Source organism: Dermacentor silvarum, chromosome 2 (assembly GCF_013339745.2).
Source record: "Dermacentor silvarum isolate Dsil-2018 chromosome 2, BIME_Dsil_1.4, whole genome shotgun sequence".
Taxonomy (NCBI): Eukaryota; Metazoa; Arthropoda; class Arachnida; order Ixodida; family Ixodidae; genus Dermacentor; species Dermacentor silvarum.
In genome coordinates this window covers 169,884,048-169,903,125 of record NC_051155.1, presented here as the reverse complement: position 1 = coordinate 169,903,125, position 19,078 = coordinate 169,884,048, and the positions used below count along the sequence as shown (strand labels likewise).

Below are 19,078 nucleotides of genomic sequence, written 5' to 3'. Positions count from 1 at the left end.
TATGTCCATCTCTCTTGTTTAGCTGTGAAGATGCGAGATTCGCAGGTGCCACACGGCAGTCTGTCATTCGAAGGACATGTCCTTAGCCTCTGTTGTCCCAGAAGCGTTTAATATCGATATAACTCTCGTCTTCGTGTCGAATTGAGGTCAGTGCTGGCGCACGTGAATTAGTGACGAACGTGTAAGAAAGTTGGCTGAGCGCGCGACTTCTCCGACAGTCTGTCAGTGGCCACATCACCTATGTGTAACGAAAGGCTTGCTCGGATTCATGAAGTACCTGCGGAGGCACTACCACTGCGGAGGCACTACCACTGCGGAGGCACTACCACTGCGGAGGCACTACCACTGCGGAGGCACTACCACTGCGGAGGCACTACCACTGCGGAGGCACTACCACTGCGGAGGCACTACCACTGCGGAGGCACTACCACTGCGGAGGCGCTACCACTGCGGAGGCTCTACCACTACAATTTACTACCATGCTTTGGGAGAAAGAATTTCGTTGCAGCAGACGTCGTCATACAGGCGACACCTTGAACTTGATTACGACAAGTGAGGTCTCAATGACAGCGGCACATGTAGGGCCGGCGGAGGAGACCGATCACTCGGTGTGAATGGTTTACACGTATGCTTCGTTCAACAACTGTGTCACCTGTTGTATGGCCACCGTCGAATGACCGGCCTTCTTCGCAATTTAGCTAATTTCGAGACGTATACTTCTGAATTTTCGAAGGCGCTGCGGGAGTGACAACGGCCTTGCTGGGGTTGAGACATTCGAACGGAAGGCGCGTTCATGACTTACAACTTCCGAATGCGCTGGCAAAGCAACCATATAGTATTTAGTGACTGTGGGCTGAACAGAGATGTCGAACGTGCACTCTGAAGCTGTCAATCGTGACGTCATGCGGATTTTCTCGATATGCTTCATAAGGATGCTTTGTCCGTAATCCTTATAAACCAGTATATCGCGGTAAAAACGTTTTACATCTTTATTGGGCGATGATACGTCTCATGGCAAACGCCCTTACAATATAAATGTAAAAAGGACAAATATCACTGTTCCCGGCAGCGAACTACACCAACGAACTACACCAACGATTAGAGAAGTCGTAGTTAAAAACTATGTATTAATTTTGACCACTGTTTGCGCATCCAAATATCTGACACGAGTTATTATCTGACACGAGCTATTAAACGTTTATTTCGGGCAGTTTTCGTGTCTTCTCGAAGCTCTCATCATGTCTACTCGCCATTAAAGTTAGACGACGAGGAAAACTTCGTTTCTCCTCGTCACAGTTTCGATCATACCCCTTATGGGGAAGACGTTAGCCGCGGGGAGAAAAAAAAAACACGCACCCGTAAGGGTGCAACATTTTTTAACTGCGTCGTCCCATTTTGATCACAGTGTACTACACTTTCGCACTAATTCCAAAACAAGAAGCTAAAGCGGCGGTTACGGCCGCAGGCTTGAACAAGTGCGCAAGCACGCGTTCTCATTATAAACCGGTTGGCCCTGGTCTAATTAGCTGCGTTGGCGCGTGCACGCGGGGACGCCTATACACTGGTTTTGCATGCGAACTCGTTTATTTCTGGAAATCCGGGCCACGGCATACGGTGACTGCAAAAAAAAAAAAAAAAAAAAAAGGCAAACGCTCTTTTGCGGCTTATTCTATACTTCTTCTTCTGCTGCTGCTGTTGCTGGGTGAACCCCTACCATTTTCCCGCTGGAGTTCAGGAAACCCCTGGGCGTACAGCGGCACTATAGGCAAAAGGAGAGGAGGTTGGACTCGAGAGCGCTGGCCGACACCGTGTGCGTGCCATGAGAAGGAAGACCGCGGGTGAGGCCGTTCTATATTTCGAGCCTCAGTGGCTGAAAGAGAAGAGACAAAGACGCCCACATAGCGGCGGTAATGGCAAAAGAAAAAAGGCTGACGGTAGTGAATTAGCCGTGCGTATCTCTCGCAACTTATTCGCGCAACGCTCGAGCGAAAGTGGCTACGGCCCTGTCATGCTTTGGAATAGGTGTATTTTAAACAAGTAAGGGAAGTATATATAAGCAGGTTACTCTGGAGTTGGGGCTAAGTTTGGCTGTGTGGTTTGAAGTTCTTTTTTTTTGCTCTCTCGTTTATTTATCTATAATTTTTTTCATTAGATGGACACTAAAGATTGATAACTTTTAATAACACAAGGGCGTCGTTGGCAAAAGCGTGCCATGACTCTGTTTATGGCCTGCACGATACTATAAGTTCGCGGTTTAAGGTGTCAAAATATAAATCTGAAAAAGAAATTGCGCGGTGAAAGACACTGAAAGAGAAAGAAATATAAGCGTAGTATATATATATGGCCCAGGTGAAAAGATGTCATCAGTTTGTGTCAGGATTCGACAGATGAATTATATTAAAACGTATGGCAGTTGGTGATGCAGTTGAAATGATTAGCTATTGTTAAGCGCTTGTATGAAGTTTTAACCGCTTCAGTATTCAGTTCTTGCCTGGACAACAACTAAGGCTCCTACAGCAGAAAGAGTTCTTAGACTCATGCTCGCCTCTGAGGGTGAGCCTGGGGTTCGTTATGGTAGGATACGTGTGTTACAAAAATCAGTGCCGTAGGGAAAGTTAGTAACTCGCTTAAAACTGAACGTATCGTGATTGGTTAAAAAGAAACTAGAATGGTACTGTTAAACGATATGTGTAAAGTTCTGGAAAGGGGCGTATTTTCTTATCTTTGTGGTTCAGGAGCTCAGTTAGAGCCTGGCTAACAGTACGGTTAAGTGATTTCCGTAGTATGGACAAGTTAGTGTCCGGGAATGCTTCCCTATCTTTAGACTGCACGATGTGACTTCCATCAACCTACTTTGTTTTCCCTGGATGCGTTTACCCAGAAGTGCTTTTAGTGTGTGCAATTTGTTCGATGTTACTAAACAAATATATTAGGTTCAGTTTTATTAGTCACTAACGCTTCTACAATACCAAAGCGGTCACACTCTTTGTCATAGGAGGCTTCATAACTATAAACTATACTTTGATCCGTGATGCCAGATTTCGGCTATGTCTGCTCCGGTGACGGGTCTTTTGTTTATTGCCATACGATTTGCATCGCGTTCTAAAGGAATCAATTACAAAACTCTAGAAATTTCTATGCCAAGACGCCCCAAATGCCAAATATTGCGTCGAAATGACTGATGTCACAGTGACGTCCCAGCGCTGATGCTTCAGCGCGAAATTCTACAAAGAAAAGTTTGGCCTTCTTTTTTTCAGTAGTAATTAACATATTACACCAAATAAGTAGTTTTGAAGAAGTTCAAGTCCCAACTGATTTAGTGCTCATATTACTCTCTCTTCTAGCGTTTATTGACAGCATTAGAATAATTTGCGCTGCTGTTGAATTCATTAGGCTCTACAGCCTAATCATGATGGAGAAACGGGCTCCTAATGCATCATTTTGCTGCACTGCTTGCTGTTTTTGACAGCGCGCTCATATTAAGGCCTGAAATAAACACACGCGTGGTGTCGGGTGATGCGTGTCCTCCTCTAACAGTTATATTTATGGTGTTAATATCGATATGGAGACATATACTCCCTCTCATCTGCCACAGTGGAGGGAACGTTGTATGCTCGAAGCCGGTGATACACATGTCAACACGCGCCAGTTACTTCTTTACATGTTCTCCGTAGCGTCGAGTCCCGGGCAGGGGGCCGTTCGAAGAGAAGTTTTTGAAGAGTTTAGCTTTCCTCGGGAACTAATCGCGATATCTTGTGTTAACCGCTTTCGAGGGCTGATAGTGCAGTCTAACGCAGCGGTAAAAACCGCACGGTGCTACGGTACCGCTGTGCAGTAGCAATATAGGCTGCGTTGCTGACTGTCAGTGAGCAAGGAAAGCTTCACTTTTGAATTTCAATTAATTAACCAAAAGAGAGAGAGCCTGTACAGTCTTCCGGGACATCTATCCAAAGAGTGCGGAGCATCTGAACCGCAGGGAAAGGCCTGCACAGCAAGCACTGCCTGACAGTGGCGGCGGCAAAGAGTCCGATGCGCTACCGGCACTAGCCGCGGGCCGATTCATAATGGTCAGGGTCATTCCGAGCGTGCTCCGCGTGCGGAGGAGGCCGAGAAACACCCGCTCGAAAAAAAAAAAGAAAAGAAAAATGGTTGTTCGAGGAGGTGGTTACGCATGCCGGCCACGCGTGCTTTTCCTCTCTTCCTCGATCGCTCTCCGCCGCAACGCGGTAGAGGTGGTGCAATGAATCGCGGCCTGCCGCTAGCGAGGTTTTCCAAACCCAAACGTCCCCTTCCTCCCTGTCGGCCCCGTTTTGGTCGCATCGTGTAATTTTCACGGCAGGCGGCGGGTTTGGAAGAGGAAACCCGGGAACCTCTCTGGCCGCGGGAACATCGAACGAGATTCATTTCCACTGAGTCGTCGTTGCCCGCTCGGACTTTTGGTCAGACGGACGAGCGGCACCCCTATTTCACTCTTTCAAATGTGGGCGTGGATCGGCAATCAATAAAGCTGTGCGCGTTGTGGAAATGTTGAAATACTGAATGACGGGGTGGTTTGGGAAAGTTGTTTATTATCGCCCAGGGCGGAATGTGTGGTATTACCCACAAGTTATACGAACCACCAGAGTCCTTCAGTGCTTTATATAATTCTGTAAGCATGAGCCTGTCGGTTGTTCTAGATTACAGTTGAGTTCAGAACTAGGGCCTGCCTCTACGTGCCTCATTTTTATTGTTTGCTTGGTTGTTGATAAACAGGGATTATGAACAAACGTATGACGTGGCCGGCGAACGCACTAACGAAGAGAAATCAAGTAGCCAAAGCGTTGAATGCTCATTTCATACATTCGATTTTAAAATGGAGCAAAATAGTTTGGTGCAACTTGCGTAATTGCTATTTTTTTGTCCGCCTCCCCATTTTGTTTTCTGTTTAAGCATAGAGGCAAGCCTTTACAAAAGGGAAATTGGGATTTGCGTACTATGTGGAGCATTCACGCTACGGAGAGCGCCGTGGTGCCTTGTCTTCCCAGTCGACATCAGAGGTGACATGGTTTTCGAATTTCGAAGATGATCTGTGCTTCTTTGTTTGGCAATGCAATATCTTCGTCGTTCTCTAGTGTCTTTGACATTATGTCCGTTTCTGAATTTTAATAGCTTTGTGCGCCCAACCCCTGCTTAAAAAGGACACAATTTGTTAGCAGATCTCGGAGCACGCGTTAGGACACCACCGATATACACCTGCATCGGTACAGGTGCAGTGAGCTTTCGTCAATTGCTGTTTTTCTTCTTGACTGGTTCCGCCATTGATGTACTGTGCTGCTGAACTGCATTACAAGGCTAGGAAGCCTTGTCAACCTTTGTAGAGTTATTACTTGTGCCCAGGCTCTCTGAAGTGGTAAATGAACGGATTGATTGATTGATCTTTTCTGAATAGAGCATAACCCACTTGCTTTCAATTGGGTGCTAACTACTGACATGTGGTACCATGATGCTCAGCATATATCGAGTGGCGCGGCTTCGTTGCGAGGCAGTTCCTGATAAAGTGGCGACACAGTCTCGCAACAGCGCGTATGCATGCGAAGTTCTCCTCACTGTGCTCTGACTCACCATACGCGTTTCGCTTTGCTCTTATCCTCACGACTATTCTAAAAAAAAAGCTTCTTATTGCACGATGCCTTTATTTCATTTTATGTTTTGTGTTCTGCGTACGTCTGTACTCGGCAGCACCGTAGCAAGGCAACGCGTTCCTTCTTTTCACCCCACATCCTGCACTTGTCGGCTTTCAACACGTGTGTCCTGCCCCAACTGCGCACTCGTCACAGCCTTGAAATCTTCCTTCCCGCCAAGCATACATACCGCCTGACGGAGGAAACCCCCCGACACCCTTTTCGCTGCAGCGACCGCGTCATCCAACTCTCGCAACAGCAGCGCTTCGCCGTCTTTGTACGAACCGGTGGTCTACTATAGACTACTACTACTATACACGAGGTTCGTCGAGCGTCGCACGCAGTGTAGCGCGCGCTACGGGGGGAAATGCACGAGTGTCGTGCCTACCTGGTCTGCAGTCTTCCGTGCAGCGGCACATATTGATTTTAAGCCGCGTTCACGCGTGCAACCTCGTCGTATAGGCGCGCCATCGTCCGACGCACACGGGCAACGATCTGGCGCTGTGCGCGTGTGCATGCGACTGGGTCATTCCGTCGCCGGTTCGGGTTCGGCGGTCGGAGCGACCTCGCGGGTCTCCTCGGTCCATCGGCGTTGGCGGTGCGGCCATTTCGATATAGCCTTCCGGCGCGCTACCGCTGCCGCTACCACAATGGGTCGTGCGAGCGGCATCTTCTGCGGCCTGAACGGCGAAGAAAGAGAACGATAAAGAGAGAGAGAGAGTGCGGGAAGCGAACATAACCGCCGAATGCGTGCCACCATCACCGCCGAGAATGGACGGAATCGCGCGCGTACCGTTCGTATAGCTGGAATTCCATTTGCGCTCCGTGCGCGGTCGTGTCTGCTTGCTATCTGTATGTGTGTGTGTGAGCTCGCGCACGGGTACGGTGCGTACATACATCGGGACGGGGCCCACGTCGGCCCCAGAATCGTGTTCGAGAGTGAAGCTAAGGAAGGAGGAGGATGGGCATATAGTATTGTACAACGTACAAAACGCGCAACCCTCGTCGTATATTGGTGTAGTGAAGCGTGCCAGCGGCCCCCGGGGTTCCGTACGTCTTCTCGCGTGGCCGCGAAGGCCGAGATGGGGGGAGGCTATTGTGTAACGTTTCGTCGGCGGAAATGTGCGCGCCCTTTTCCGTGTCTTCCTTTTCCTTACTCCGCTCGTGCTTACTTGAAGTGGCGCGCCGCGCTCGAGATGTACTTCCGCGCACAAGAGCAGAGGTTGACGTGGTGCCTTGTCGAATGAAGGGCCTGCTACTGGGTGTTGAATGTTCTTCGGGAAGAGTTTACGAGATCTGTTCACTTTGGAGAGTTAAGGAAAGGGGCGGACACATGTGGACGACTCAAGGAGGTGTCTAGCGAATCTGCGTAAACTGCGAAATGGTCACCACGCGAGCCAGTTTCAACCGAAAATTATGAATAAAACGAAAAAAAAAAAAACTGAGGCCTTCCACTGTCATCAGAAAAAAAAATCGCTGTCTTAATTTTTAGCATGCACGTAAGTGACGAAAATCACCGCGTGCAGTCAAGGGGTTTGATTATATCGGTGTTAATTAATTTTGACTAAGTGATAAGCTTATGATAAGTTTAATATAAATTTAAGATAAGGAAAATGGAAGCGAAAGTGGAAGAAACGACAACTTGCCACCGTGGTTGTGCGGGGCGCTGGCTAACACTCCAAATTCCGAGTTTAATACATGTATACACAGATTAAATAAAGCGGGCTCAGGCATGCACTAATTGCACTAGTGGCACTAATTGAGCCTTCGCTCAATTAGTGCAACAACGCACGCGTTATAAGGTGGGCGTAAGTTTAGTTCCCGTCCGCGAGTTAACTTTTCTTCCACTTTCGTTACTCCTTTCTTTATTTAAAAATATGAGCCCAATATCAAATTTAACCTTCATTTATTTACAGATGTGCGCGAAGTACTCGAGGACACGGTTTTGAATCCTCCACAAACATCAGCATTCTCATTCCGTCTGTCTTGGCGCTTAACTTCGTCTTCGCCAACCCCTCTGTCACCTAGAACACTTATTCCTTGGTATCAGCTTCCATGCAGTCTGACATAGGATATGAATCTATACGCTGTGCTATATATAATCGCCTTGCAGTGACTTGATGATCGCCACCGTCTTGAATGTCTCCAAATCCTTTCTTTTTGGGGCGAGACAGCAGTTTACGGCCAATTAACATCTGACACTGAGAGAAAGAAGCGCTGCAAGTGGTCGACGTCGTTAAGGCGGTGGAGTTTTTCCAGCCGTTCGAGGCCGTGATGAGAGAGAACCCTCAAAGGCCAATTATGGCCATTACCGAGATGTAGCTGTATGGACTGCCACTTGAACGTTTTTTGTGCACGGCGTCATTACGCCTCACTGCTCAGTAATGGATTCGCTTGCTCCCACAAGGCTTGCGCGACCAAAGTTCGGCTCGCTGTGGACATCTGCGGCCACGTCGTCCTCAGTGTGGCGTCCCTAGTTTCCAGCGTAAACCTGCTTCGCGCTATCTATGGACAGCATCACTGGGAGGGAGACTAACAAGCAGCCACACAATGTTTAAAAAATTTGCTGTGGCTTAACTGCGTTATGTCTGGGTGTGCGTAGCGAGAGGTATGGTTAATCTTATTGTTTAACTTGGTTCTCTGTACGGTTACATCTTTATCGTTTAGCTTCGTACGTCTGAGCGTTTGTTTGGTTGTTACGTCTCGTTAAGTTATGGTTACATTAAAGACTAGATATTTTTAAAGTGTAACGCATTTATTTTGAAAGCCTTTACTTGTTGTTTCTCAATTGCCACAAAGATGGCCCGATGGTCGGGCCGTTCTTGTGGCAATTCCGACAACGAAGCCAGGCTTCGTCGTCGGAACGAAACCAAGAGGAGGCAGTGAGCCGAGGAGACGGAGGAAGAACGAGCCGCACGCCTCGAGAAGCGTTGTAAGTACGAAGCGGCCAGGCGAGTAGATTCAGATAAGGATAGCACCCGAAACGTGTTCAAGTCACTGGACGACAACCCCTTATCATCCCGCTTTACCGACCATCTGGCCGTCTATGTGGCCAGATTCACTGAATTATTGAAGCTAAAATTGATTTTATTCATCAGCCTGAAAACAGCGTTAAAATATAAAAAAAGTAAAAAGAAAGTTGAATTAACTTCGATTCTTGACTGAAATATTGTTGCTAGTTTTCAAGCCGTCATTATGCCCTTAAATAGATCGCGCACCCGGTATCTTATCTACATAAAAAAAAGTTAATTTCCGCTTTGCTTTCCTTGGCTTTATTGTCTGTTGGTTCTTCAGCACATTAATTTGTTTTCGTTCTTCTAGTGGAATTCGCTAATTAATAAATGTTCAGGGTAGTGCTTTGTACACTGTCGCTATTTTCTCTCTAGCACGCGAGGGCCTCCCTGCATTGTGTGCGACGTGCCCCTGACCATATCATCTAAGTGGAAACTGGTGTCGTAACCTGTATTATTATTTTTTTAAAAGAAATATAAGCAAATGAGAAGCAACAGCCTTGAAACTGCCACGGGTATTAAGGTACCGTGCTTCGCTGCTTTTCAGGAACGATAGAATAGAAAGCCTGCGGTAAGAAGAAAGGCCCGTGTTCAACACAAAACAAAAGCCCGCGGAGGGCAGAGGTCTAGCGTGGCATTAAATCCAGGCCTCTCAGGCTTGTGGCATTCCGTCAGTGAAACCGACAAAAACTCTGAAATAGCTTTCCGTCGCAAATGTTTCAGGCGAGAGAAATGTACACTTGCCCGAACCGTGCGACCCTGGCACGAAACCGATGTGTACCACTTAATGTGTACTTGACCAGACACATGACCCACTTGGGAGCCCTTGCTCAGTCTAGCCTCCGCAGTGACTACACAGCAGTGGAGTCAAGATAACTATAATTTCAGAGCCTTAATTACTGCACTTCCTGCAGGATGCGAGGTTAAATTCATTTTTATAGTTCTCTTTTTACTATGCCTTAAAGGTACACTGAAGCAAAACACTAAATCAGTTTAGAAGCCTTCTTTGAAAACTCTGTTGTGGTTAATTTTGAAATAATAGGTTATTAGAAGGGGGAGAAAAAAGAGACCATCTTTGTCTAACGACGCGAGCACCTTTTCTCACGTTCATTCCATGGAATCTACTAGAGCACTTATAGTTGAAATGGCGCCATACAATGGTGCCGAACTGATAAGACCATGTAGTTTCCCACAAGAATTGTTAGAGGAAAATCTAGCGATATAGTTCTATGAAAGCTGCAATTAAGTGTGGCGGTTCAGACAGAAGGAATGGATCTTTCCAAACATCGTGGCTTCTGGCTTCAAATGGCTTTGTGACTTCGCAAGTTGATCAATATGAACGAAATATTGCGTTGCAAGCGATTCGCCATTGTTGTGCATATGCGCAGTTAGTTAGTGCCGTGAGGCGTTTAGAGGAATGTGATTTTTTTCGAAATTGTTAAAGATTAAAGCGTATAAAGAACAACGCCACAAGAACGTTTGAAGTGACAAATGCACGTTCTAGCTATATCATCCCCATGGCAGCCGAACAATAGCAGCGCCGGGGCTTCCTCTGGAAAGGTTTTAGGAAATTCTCTGCGGGTGGGAACCAGCGAAGTTTGTTGAAGATCCTGATGTGTGCCGCGGCGCTATATAGCACACCGACTTCTACGTAGTCGACTGCTGCACGCCTCGCCTTGTACCCCCTCTGGGCCGCGTATTGGTGTCGAGGTCCTTCTCAGAGGCTGCGGCTCTTCTTCCCAAGCGAGCAGCTTCGTCTCCTTTGTTCGGCTTCGCGAGCTCCGACGCGTCTCTGATTGACACGGCCTACGTCACGGCGCCGTTCTACGTCACGGCAGCAAACCGGACGACTTTCTGCTGGACCGCTCGGACTGAATCTGTTTTCGTTCTCGGTTAAACTCACCCAGGACGTGCGCACGACAGCAGTGGCGGTATGCGAGTATGTGGCAGTAACGGGCATACTTTCACGCTTGCGCCGATAGGCTAACCATAACCCATTTATTCCTTTTTGACAAGCACGCACCATTGCCTGCTGTAGATGAGCAGCGCGGGTTGCATTCCCGTGGGGTTGTCAACCTGTAAGTCTGGCGAAGGCACGCGGACATGTATCGCTTTCCAATTTTTCTCTCTTTCGCGCGGAAACTGTCACTTGCGTCTGACAGGTAGTTGTCCTTCTTGCGTTTTTTCGCTTGCTGATGTGCCTGTGTTTGACTCTTTCCGTTGCAGATGACACGATGGAAGGTGGGACTGTCCTGACGGTGCGAGATGTGGCGGACGTCCTCAAAGGAAAGCACGTGATCCTGACAGGTGAGCCCTGGAACCCTGTTCTGCCACCGCGCAGGCAGCTCGGAATTATTCTGTTACGTCATTTGTCGGGCGTCTGATGAAACAGCCACTGTAAGATTTCCGTAAGCATGTAATTGTCCGTGATGCCACTTTTCACTCGCTGCCTTATTGCGCGGGCCCCTTGTAACGGCCGGTAAAACAGTTCAGGCAAGCGAGAGGCCGCCGCTTGTACATCCGATCGATAGTAAAATTGATCTGGCTCGAATGTACAAAATCTATAGGTTTATCTTTGTAGCCCACTCGCGCCGGTTACAAATCATTCATATGCGCTGATCATAGCGTATTACCTGTCATTTGTTTCGGTGAAAGCTTTAAGTGTAGTAACAAAGTTCCTTTTTATGCGATAGGCTTTGCACCGGCAGACATCAGAAATTGTTCGATAGCTAATTAGCCGAATTTTGTTTAACTCTTTCATTGCTTACCTAAGTGCGCGTGTTGAAATTGTGATATTCCAACCGATGCGACTGAAAGCATGTCCGCTTAACAAGAGTTCCGAGGCTATCCACTAGTTTGTGTCCCGTATTGCGTAAGGAAGGCTGATAAAACCGAGCAGAACTCCAATTCATTTCGCTGTTTTTGTGGAGGCACGTTAAAGAGCTAGTTAATCTCAGGAATAGTAACAGGTGGACATATGGTCAGCACCGACGCTCTACACTTTCTAGAATTGCAACATGTACTCCGAATAAAGAATCAATGACATTAATTGGCGGAACTTAGTCGACTAAACAGCTTACAGGCCGTTTTTACAGCCAGTCGGCTTCTGCTAAAATGTTTGAGCGCACTTCTTCATTTGGTATAGAATTCCTTATTCTTCTAATTACTTTAAAGTGCGACAGTAAGTTAACTTCGAGTAGTGAAATATTCTTTCAAAACCTTATTGCGATTCATTTGGAGAAAAGTGCGGCTACCCAACACGACGCGGTAGCTTAGAGGCCGTGGCGCTGGGATGCTGAGCTCGAGGACGCGGGTTCTGTCCTGGTCGGCTTTCGCTGGGAGTGAAATACAAACACGCTCGTATATATTTATTTAGGTGCATGTTAAAGAACCGCAGGTGGTCAAAATCCATCGGGACGGTAAGTACGGTATAAGGACGGTAATCCCACGACAGCGTGCCTCCTAATCGTATCGTGGTTTCGGCGCGTAAAACTCCCGAATTTAATTATTGAAAGTGGCTGCCTTTTGAAAGGCCGAATTTGAAACTTTTGAAACTTCGCCACCGAGCTTCGTCGGTGCGGTGCGTCAGTGTGACCTCGAAGTATATTCTCTCGTATTTGCATTGTTTTGGCGCTAATTTCTCGCAACTAGCGAGGCCGAGTGTTTGGTTGCATTAGAGGGCAATGAATTTTTTTCTTCGACGATAAGCAACCAACTATAGAATCGATTAGATTCTGTAAAAAAAAAATTAAAAAATGTGCAACGTCTCGTCGAGGTGACGCTGGTACTGTAGGATGGTGTCGCCACCTGTTTCAAAGCGTTAGCTTTTCTCAACTCGTTGCTCAGTTTCGCGCCGTTGGCGCTCGGCAGCCGAGAGAGAGATAGATTGGGACCTGATTACGAAGGGACTGTGAAGAGGAAGAGGCGCTATTTTTTGCAATGCCTTAGGGAGCACTGCTGTGCGCCTTGGGGAAGGGCAGGGGGACATAAAGAGGGAAGAAGAGAGGGAGAAAGTCGAGGTGCTCACATAGTTGGGAACTGCAGCATGTAAAGTTTGCTTTGCGTTTCATGTGCTTGTGTCACAAGGAGGCCGCATGTGCTTCGGTCCTTTGTGCCCTTACATTTCCCCTTTCTTCTGGAATAAAACAGTTTGCCACGCGAAACAGTAGGATTGCATATTTTCGACCCCCCACCCCCTTATTCCCCACCCCCTTATTCCCCACCCTCCCACTCCCTCTCCTTACTGCGCATCCGTTTAGTGAAAATTGTATAACTCTTGCTCAATGCTCATCTGCACAAAAAGGTTAGAGCCCCCGGTAACGAGATTGGTTTTATTGCGATAGCAATTATATGGACACTTCAACCGGATTTCTGCCGTCGGCGTCGCCGTCGCCGTCGCCGTCGCCGTCGCCGTCGTCGTCGCCGTCGCCGTCGCCGTCGCCGTGAGGTTCCGTATAGATAAAATCTTCACCGCACGCCGTATGCCCGAGCGGAAGCGTGCGGGGACGCGCGCTAGCACGGAGAGCGAACGCACTCAATCTCCCACGCGCAAGCAACGAAGCGGGAAGCGAGCGCCGGAGGGAGCTGGGGGGGGGGCACTTCTACTGTGCCAACAACCGCGCTCGTCGCTCGACCGCATGGTCTCTTATCTCTCCCACGCGCAAGCGAGGAAGCGGGCAGCCAGCGCCGGAGGGAGCGGGGGGGGGGGGGGGGGGCGCACTTTTCCTCTGCCAGCAACCGCGCTCGTCGCTCGCCGCACCGTCTCTTATCTCCACACGGCTCTGACCTTTATGCGCGCTGAGTTTCCGTTGAAGCGATAGACCGCACGTACCTACGCCCGCTGCTTGCTGCCAGCGTTTTGACAGTCGTTGTCTGCAGTCATTCAGTGTGATCTATTCATGTTTGTTTGTGCGCGCTCACACCACGCTTGTTCATTCAGTTAGTAATAGTCGGGCCACATTTTCCAACGCACGCTACACATGTAATGCTGCCCGGATCGGCAGTGCAGCGCTACAGGTGTGTCCCTTCGCACGCGCGCTGCCCACGGGAAGCGCTTCTCATCAACACCACCGTTTCACACGCGCCTTCTCGTGGTCATCGAGTCTCTCTTCATGTCGGTCTACTTACGCCGCAGCACACCTGCTTACTTAATCAGCTCATGTTTACTACAATTCATATTGCTACCAAAGCCACTCACCTTACATCGTATGACATTGCTGTGTTGCTATCGCATTCATTGCTTCGCCCTTAGGGCGAAACTGTGATATTTTTTTAGCACTACGGGTCCCAGGGCTTGCTGGAGCGCGTCCACAAAGAAAGGAAAAAAGAAAAAAAAAAAGAAAACGAAGCGAAAAGAAAACGAAAAGCGCAAGCTGGATCCGAGCGTAAACGCTTTACGTGACTGGCCTGACGAAGGCCGCGTAATAAGGATGGGCCTTGCGCCGATGGTCCTGGCAGCTAGAATCGACCCGTGCCAGTAACAATCACCGTGACACAGCTAGCGCTCGTCATTTCGCGACTCTCGAAAGAAGCGAAAAGAAAAGGAAAGCACCGAAAGGAACCTCGTTAAGAAGGCGCACCAAGGTTGTTGCTGACATTTTCGTGCATAATGTCGTTTGACGTTATATTCGAATTATATGCTTGATGCTGACGATGCGGCTTGCAGGGAAGATAGATGAGAGCCAGCAAGATATTTGCGCAGAAGATTTCAGAGAGACAAGAAAAGTTCGCGATTTCCCCTCCTTCGCCCTCAAGCCCTTCGTATTCTTTTCTCAGAAAAACAACAAAAACGTGGCGAAGAGAGGGTGTGGCGGGAACGAAACAGCGAAAAGTTCAACGCAGTTTCCACGTAAATTGAATACGCGTATTCTTTGAGCACACGATTAAGAATCAATCGTCAGTGGCCGATAAGCTAACTTCATATCCGGTAACAGGTAACTGTCACATTAAAAAAAATCATTTACCTTTATATCCGACACCAATGTAAACGCTCGCGTCATGAAATGCAACGTAACCGGTTTATTTAATTAGTAAACTTTGTTGTGTTAATGTTTTTTCTACGAACTCTTCGTTCTACTCCTAAATAACAAGCACGCAAGCTTTGTACAAGTTTGCATGCTTTGTTTGGCGCACGTTTTTGTGTGGGTCGACCCCTGGCTGCTTAAACTTTATAATGTGTCTTCACTACGCTTGATGTCCGCAAAAATAATACTACTGAAATGCAATTATGCAAGGACCCATGAAGTTCTCCCCGCCTTGTGGGGATGCATAACGTCAAAAATGTGACGTCACGTCGAGGTGGTGTGGGAACATAAGGGTGCTGTCAGCACCTGTTTTAAATAAAGTCCCTATATAAGAAAAGTACCACCATCTACTCTTTCCTCCGCCGCCTCCTCTCCTAAAGCGCTTGCTTTTTCTTAACTTTTTGCTTGCGAAAGCCAAGTCGACGGTGGTGCACCTAGAAAGTCCACGTTGAAGCTTTCAGGCCGGGCGCGCGCCGCCGCCGCCGCCGGCGACTGCGGCTGCGCAGTGGACTTTCAACATGGCTCTGAGGCGGAAAAAAAGAAAATATACAGAAGTGAAAAGCGCGCGCTATCATCGTTCAATCGGAGATACAGGAGAGAGAGAAGCGGCGTTTATCAAAGGATGGCGGTACTTTTCTTATATAGGGACTTTAGTTTTAAAGCGTTAGCTTTTCTTAGCTCGTTGCCCAGCTTCGCGCCGTTGGCGCCACTGCAGAGATCTTGGCTGCGGCCAGAAGGCGCTTTCATTGCTGGGCAGTTTCATTTCTAAAAAAATCGAAAAATGTTCGTTTCTTACAACACTTAGTTATGTAAGGTTTTATGGCGGAAAAACAACTAGGGCTATGATGCGCAACACTGAAAGGCACACATAGGAGGGCATTCTACATCGATGCATTAATTACTTTGTCACAAAAGAGCGCATAATCTGAGCGCGCTCTGCGCGTCACTCAAGCCAGCAAGGATGAAGCCGGCCCCGCGGCAGCTTTGAGAGAGGGAGAGAGCGCATACGCCACAGGCAGCCGACGCGATCAACGGAGTATATAAACAAAAAACAAGATACGCGATGGCGGGTAATGAGCGAGAGAGAGGGAGAGAGAGCGTCGAAACACCCTCTAACCCGGCGAGCCGAGAGAGAGTGATGGAGGACGGCAACTCGGCTTGCGCCTACGGATGAGTCACCACCCTCCCCGAAGACACTCCGACGGCCGTGGTCGAAAACGCGAGAAACGTCTCGAAGATTCTCATGCTTTGTTCATGCTACGGGATCACAACTCCGACCGAAGGTTCCAGAAGTTCCGGCGAAGGCAATAAAAGCGCCGTGCGGGAATCGGAAGGGGGATCAGAACGCGCCGGTGAAGATATGACGTGAAGACCGAGCGTCTGCAGAAGAGGATTCTCCGGCAAGCTAACCGACGAGTTCGTCGAGCGTCTGCATTTCCGGAAGAAGTTACTTCTTCGAGATTTGCCTCGAGGTACGCCGAGATCGACCGGCTCAAGATCAGCACGGGTGAATGCGATTGGAAACTTGGTGTTCCTATCCATTCTGTACTTTACGTGTTGGAACCATAGTGCTTGGCGTTAATTATTTTCCAATGTTTTGTTAATACCCATCTGAATTGCATTGTGATGTGTCGAGCCGAAGTGTGCACGTGTATATGTGACTGCCCTGTTTTAAGAATATATTGCTGTGTTTTGACAACTCTGGGCTCTGACTCGGTCTGTGGAACACAACCGGCGTTCGCTGGCGCACCAGAGGGCCCCTTATTAATTGGCCTTGCTTTCGTGGGGTTACTTTCGGAAGCTGATAAGTCGGCTTTGGAATTTGGCCCGGCTTTGGCACCTCATTTACGGGGAATGTGACATACTTATATAAGCACGTGCTACGGCAATATTTTGACAAAAACTGCATAGATACATTGAACAACCATGATGGTGTTGAAGGATATGGCATGTGTTCACATCGCTCGTCCCATGAGGAGTGTAGTCCCTTATAGAGATGTTGCAAACGAAGCCTCTGGCACTCAATGATGCGCATGCGCGCTAGCTTACGACGATACCTTCCAAAAATACCGTGCGTTTGGTTAAGCGTTATTCCGTTCCGCTCTATTCGATTCCTTTCTCATCATCCCCCACTCCCAATCGGCCCATCCTGTTATCAACGTAGACGCATGAGAGAGAGAGAGAGAGAGAGAGAGAGAGAGAGAAACATTTATTTAGACCATCGAGGTCGTTGATCTTGAGGGCGAGTAGGTGGTGTCCTCATTCCAGGACTCCACTGGCCATGGCTGCTCGACGTGCTTGCTGGACGAGAGCTTCTTGTCCCGCCAGGGTATCGCCGGTCAGCTGTACCTCCCACCGCTCAAATGACGTGTTAGGCATGAAACGCCGGTCGAACGACTGACGAAGCCCGTAAAGGAAAATAATTGGAATTGAATTGCTAACGTTATCCTGGCCTTGGTTCATGAACCCGACTACTGAAATCGCCCTTTGCGATTGGAATGAATTGCGAGGAATGATCGATATATTCTGAACTGTCCTCTTCTGACTTACTTCTCAAGCCCCGGAATGAGTATACAGCTTCCCAAAGAGTACTAAATAAGTATAGTATAGTAGACCGCTTTGGTATGCAGGCGGTACCAGTCTCGCTCGCTCGCTGAATGCGTTGTCACGCGTGTCCCGACGCAAAACCGTCGCGACGTTTCTCCAGACAGGCATCAGCGCAGAGCGCTCGCCGTCAGAACCAACTGCGTTCGTTCAACGTCTGGTTCGTCCCGTCAGCGAGTGTGTGTCGCCGGCAAAGCGTCGACACTCGTCCTCCTCCTCCTCCTCACCGTGTCTTTTTTTTTTTTCCCTTCTCGCACAGGGGGCCGAACATGCGAGGGATACCCGGTGCTGACGTTTCCGGACAGCGGTGCCTTTTGCAGCCTCTCCGACGAGGACTACAGGAGGCTGATGCAGTATCTGACAAGTGTTCCTTTGTAAGTTGCTTGTCTCCCCAATTTGGGAGGCAATTTGGGAACCTCACTACGTCATGCGTCGCTTTTCTTAAACTCTCTGCCTCCCTTTCTGTCTGCCTTGTTGCGTCTCTCACGTTTGCGTGCGTTCGCGTCGTCTTTTCTCCCAGTGCCCTTTCCGCAATTTGCTCCGTCCCGATAGTATAGCGTTCATCGTTGCTGAACCTAGAGATAGCAGCAACCGATCGGGACCGCAATGGGTTCCGATTGACCGGCGTTCACACCTTTTCTAATCGCAAGTAAAGCAAACTATGCGATAGGATGGTAGCCAATACAGTGGCCATTGACGAGGCATCGTCACTCGGGGGCGGCTTTCTCGATTCGGCTCCTGATTGGCTAAGGCAACGAGCCCTACAGCTTGCGCTGCACTGCACCCATGTAGCGAGAGGGACTGTCCTCCTCCTGTGCACGGCCCCTCTCCCTCGTGTCGTACACCGCGCGGCGGCTCTCGCACCCTCCTTACCCTCCGCACTCCGAGAGAGCGTGTAAGCGAGATCACGCGCCGGTGCTCGGCGCGACGAAGCGCGCAAAGTGACGCGCAGCCGACGCCGACATGCGCCGAGCTCGTTTCTGAGCTGCTATGCTCGAACCAGGGGCGGGCTGCTGCCGCTTCTGCTGCCGACGCCCTCGTCCTGCGCATTTTGATTATTTGCCTGCTCACTTTTTTTTGTCGCTTTCCCCTGGCTGGCGCTGATATCTTGATCCTTCTTCCCCCTCCCCCTCTCTTTCTTCCCTCCTTTGTATCTGTTTATGCAAGCGCGAACATGAGCCGCTGCCAAGGACTGTCTGCCTGTCGCTGCTGGCACTTATTTTATGATTCGCCCGTTGCCATGGTTTTAATTATTACGGCGACAGAGTTGCGTCTCGACAAAGTTGCAGCGAATCAGATTAGGAAGCTGAGCCGACGCTGAGTTGTCCTGCAGCGTGTAGAATGTTGAATAAAATTTCGCCCGAAGTGATGTAGTATCGGAGGTGCCAACTACCGCGGGCGTGCGTGTGGGCGCGTGTGCGGAGAGCGCCGAATTTTTAAATCGGCCATTACGAGTGGCCCGTGATTTCGAAACTGGTATACTAATGTAGGATATAGCTTTCCTGGTTAACATTAGTCTCGTGGAACAACGTGGCATGGGATGTCGAGCCTCTACGGCCGCTAAAATAGAAATATCATTGGTCCCCATTTTATTGCTTGATGGCGTACTTTCGCTTTTGATCGCGTGCACGTGTGCAGGCTGCGTCGGTTTTTCTAGATTTACCCAATTTTTTTGGAGCTTGTCAAATATGTGGAACAGTGAAAAAAAATAAATAAATGGTCCTGATAAAATCTGAGTGTCCATGCAGCGTGAGATTATTTTAAATTTTTGCATGAAGGG

The 19,078-nt window shown here is 48.7% G+C and overlaps 1 protein-coding gene across 1 annotated transcript in view; it reads left to right on the top strand.

Annotated features, from left to right (window-relative positions):
- Positions 1–19,078, top strand: part of LOC119442094 (guanine nucleotide exchange factor DBS-like) — a 128,663-nt gene that overhangs the window by 44,563 nt on the left and 65,022 nt on the right. Inside the window, 2 exon segments of the mRNA XM_049661885.1 lie at positions 10,898–10,978; positions 17,558–17,672. Of these exon segments, the coding sequence (XP_049517842.1) occupies positions 10,898–10,978; positions 17,558–17,672 (196 nt within the window).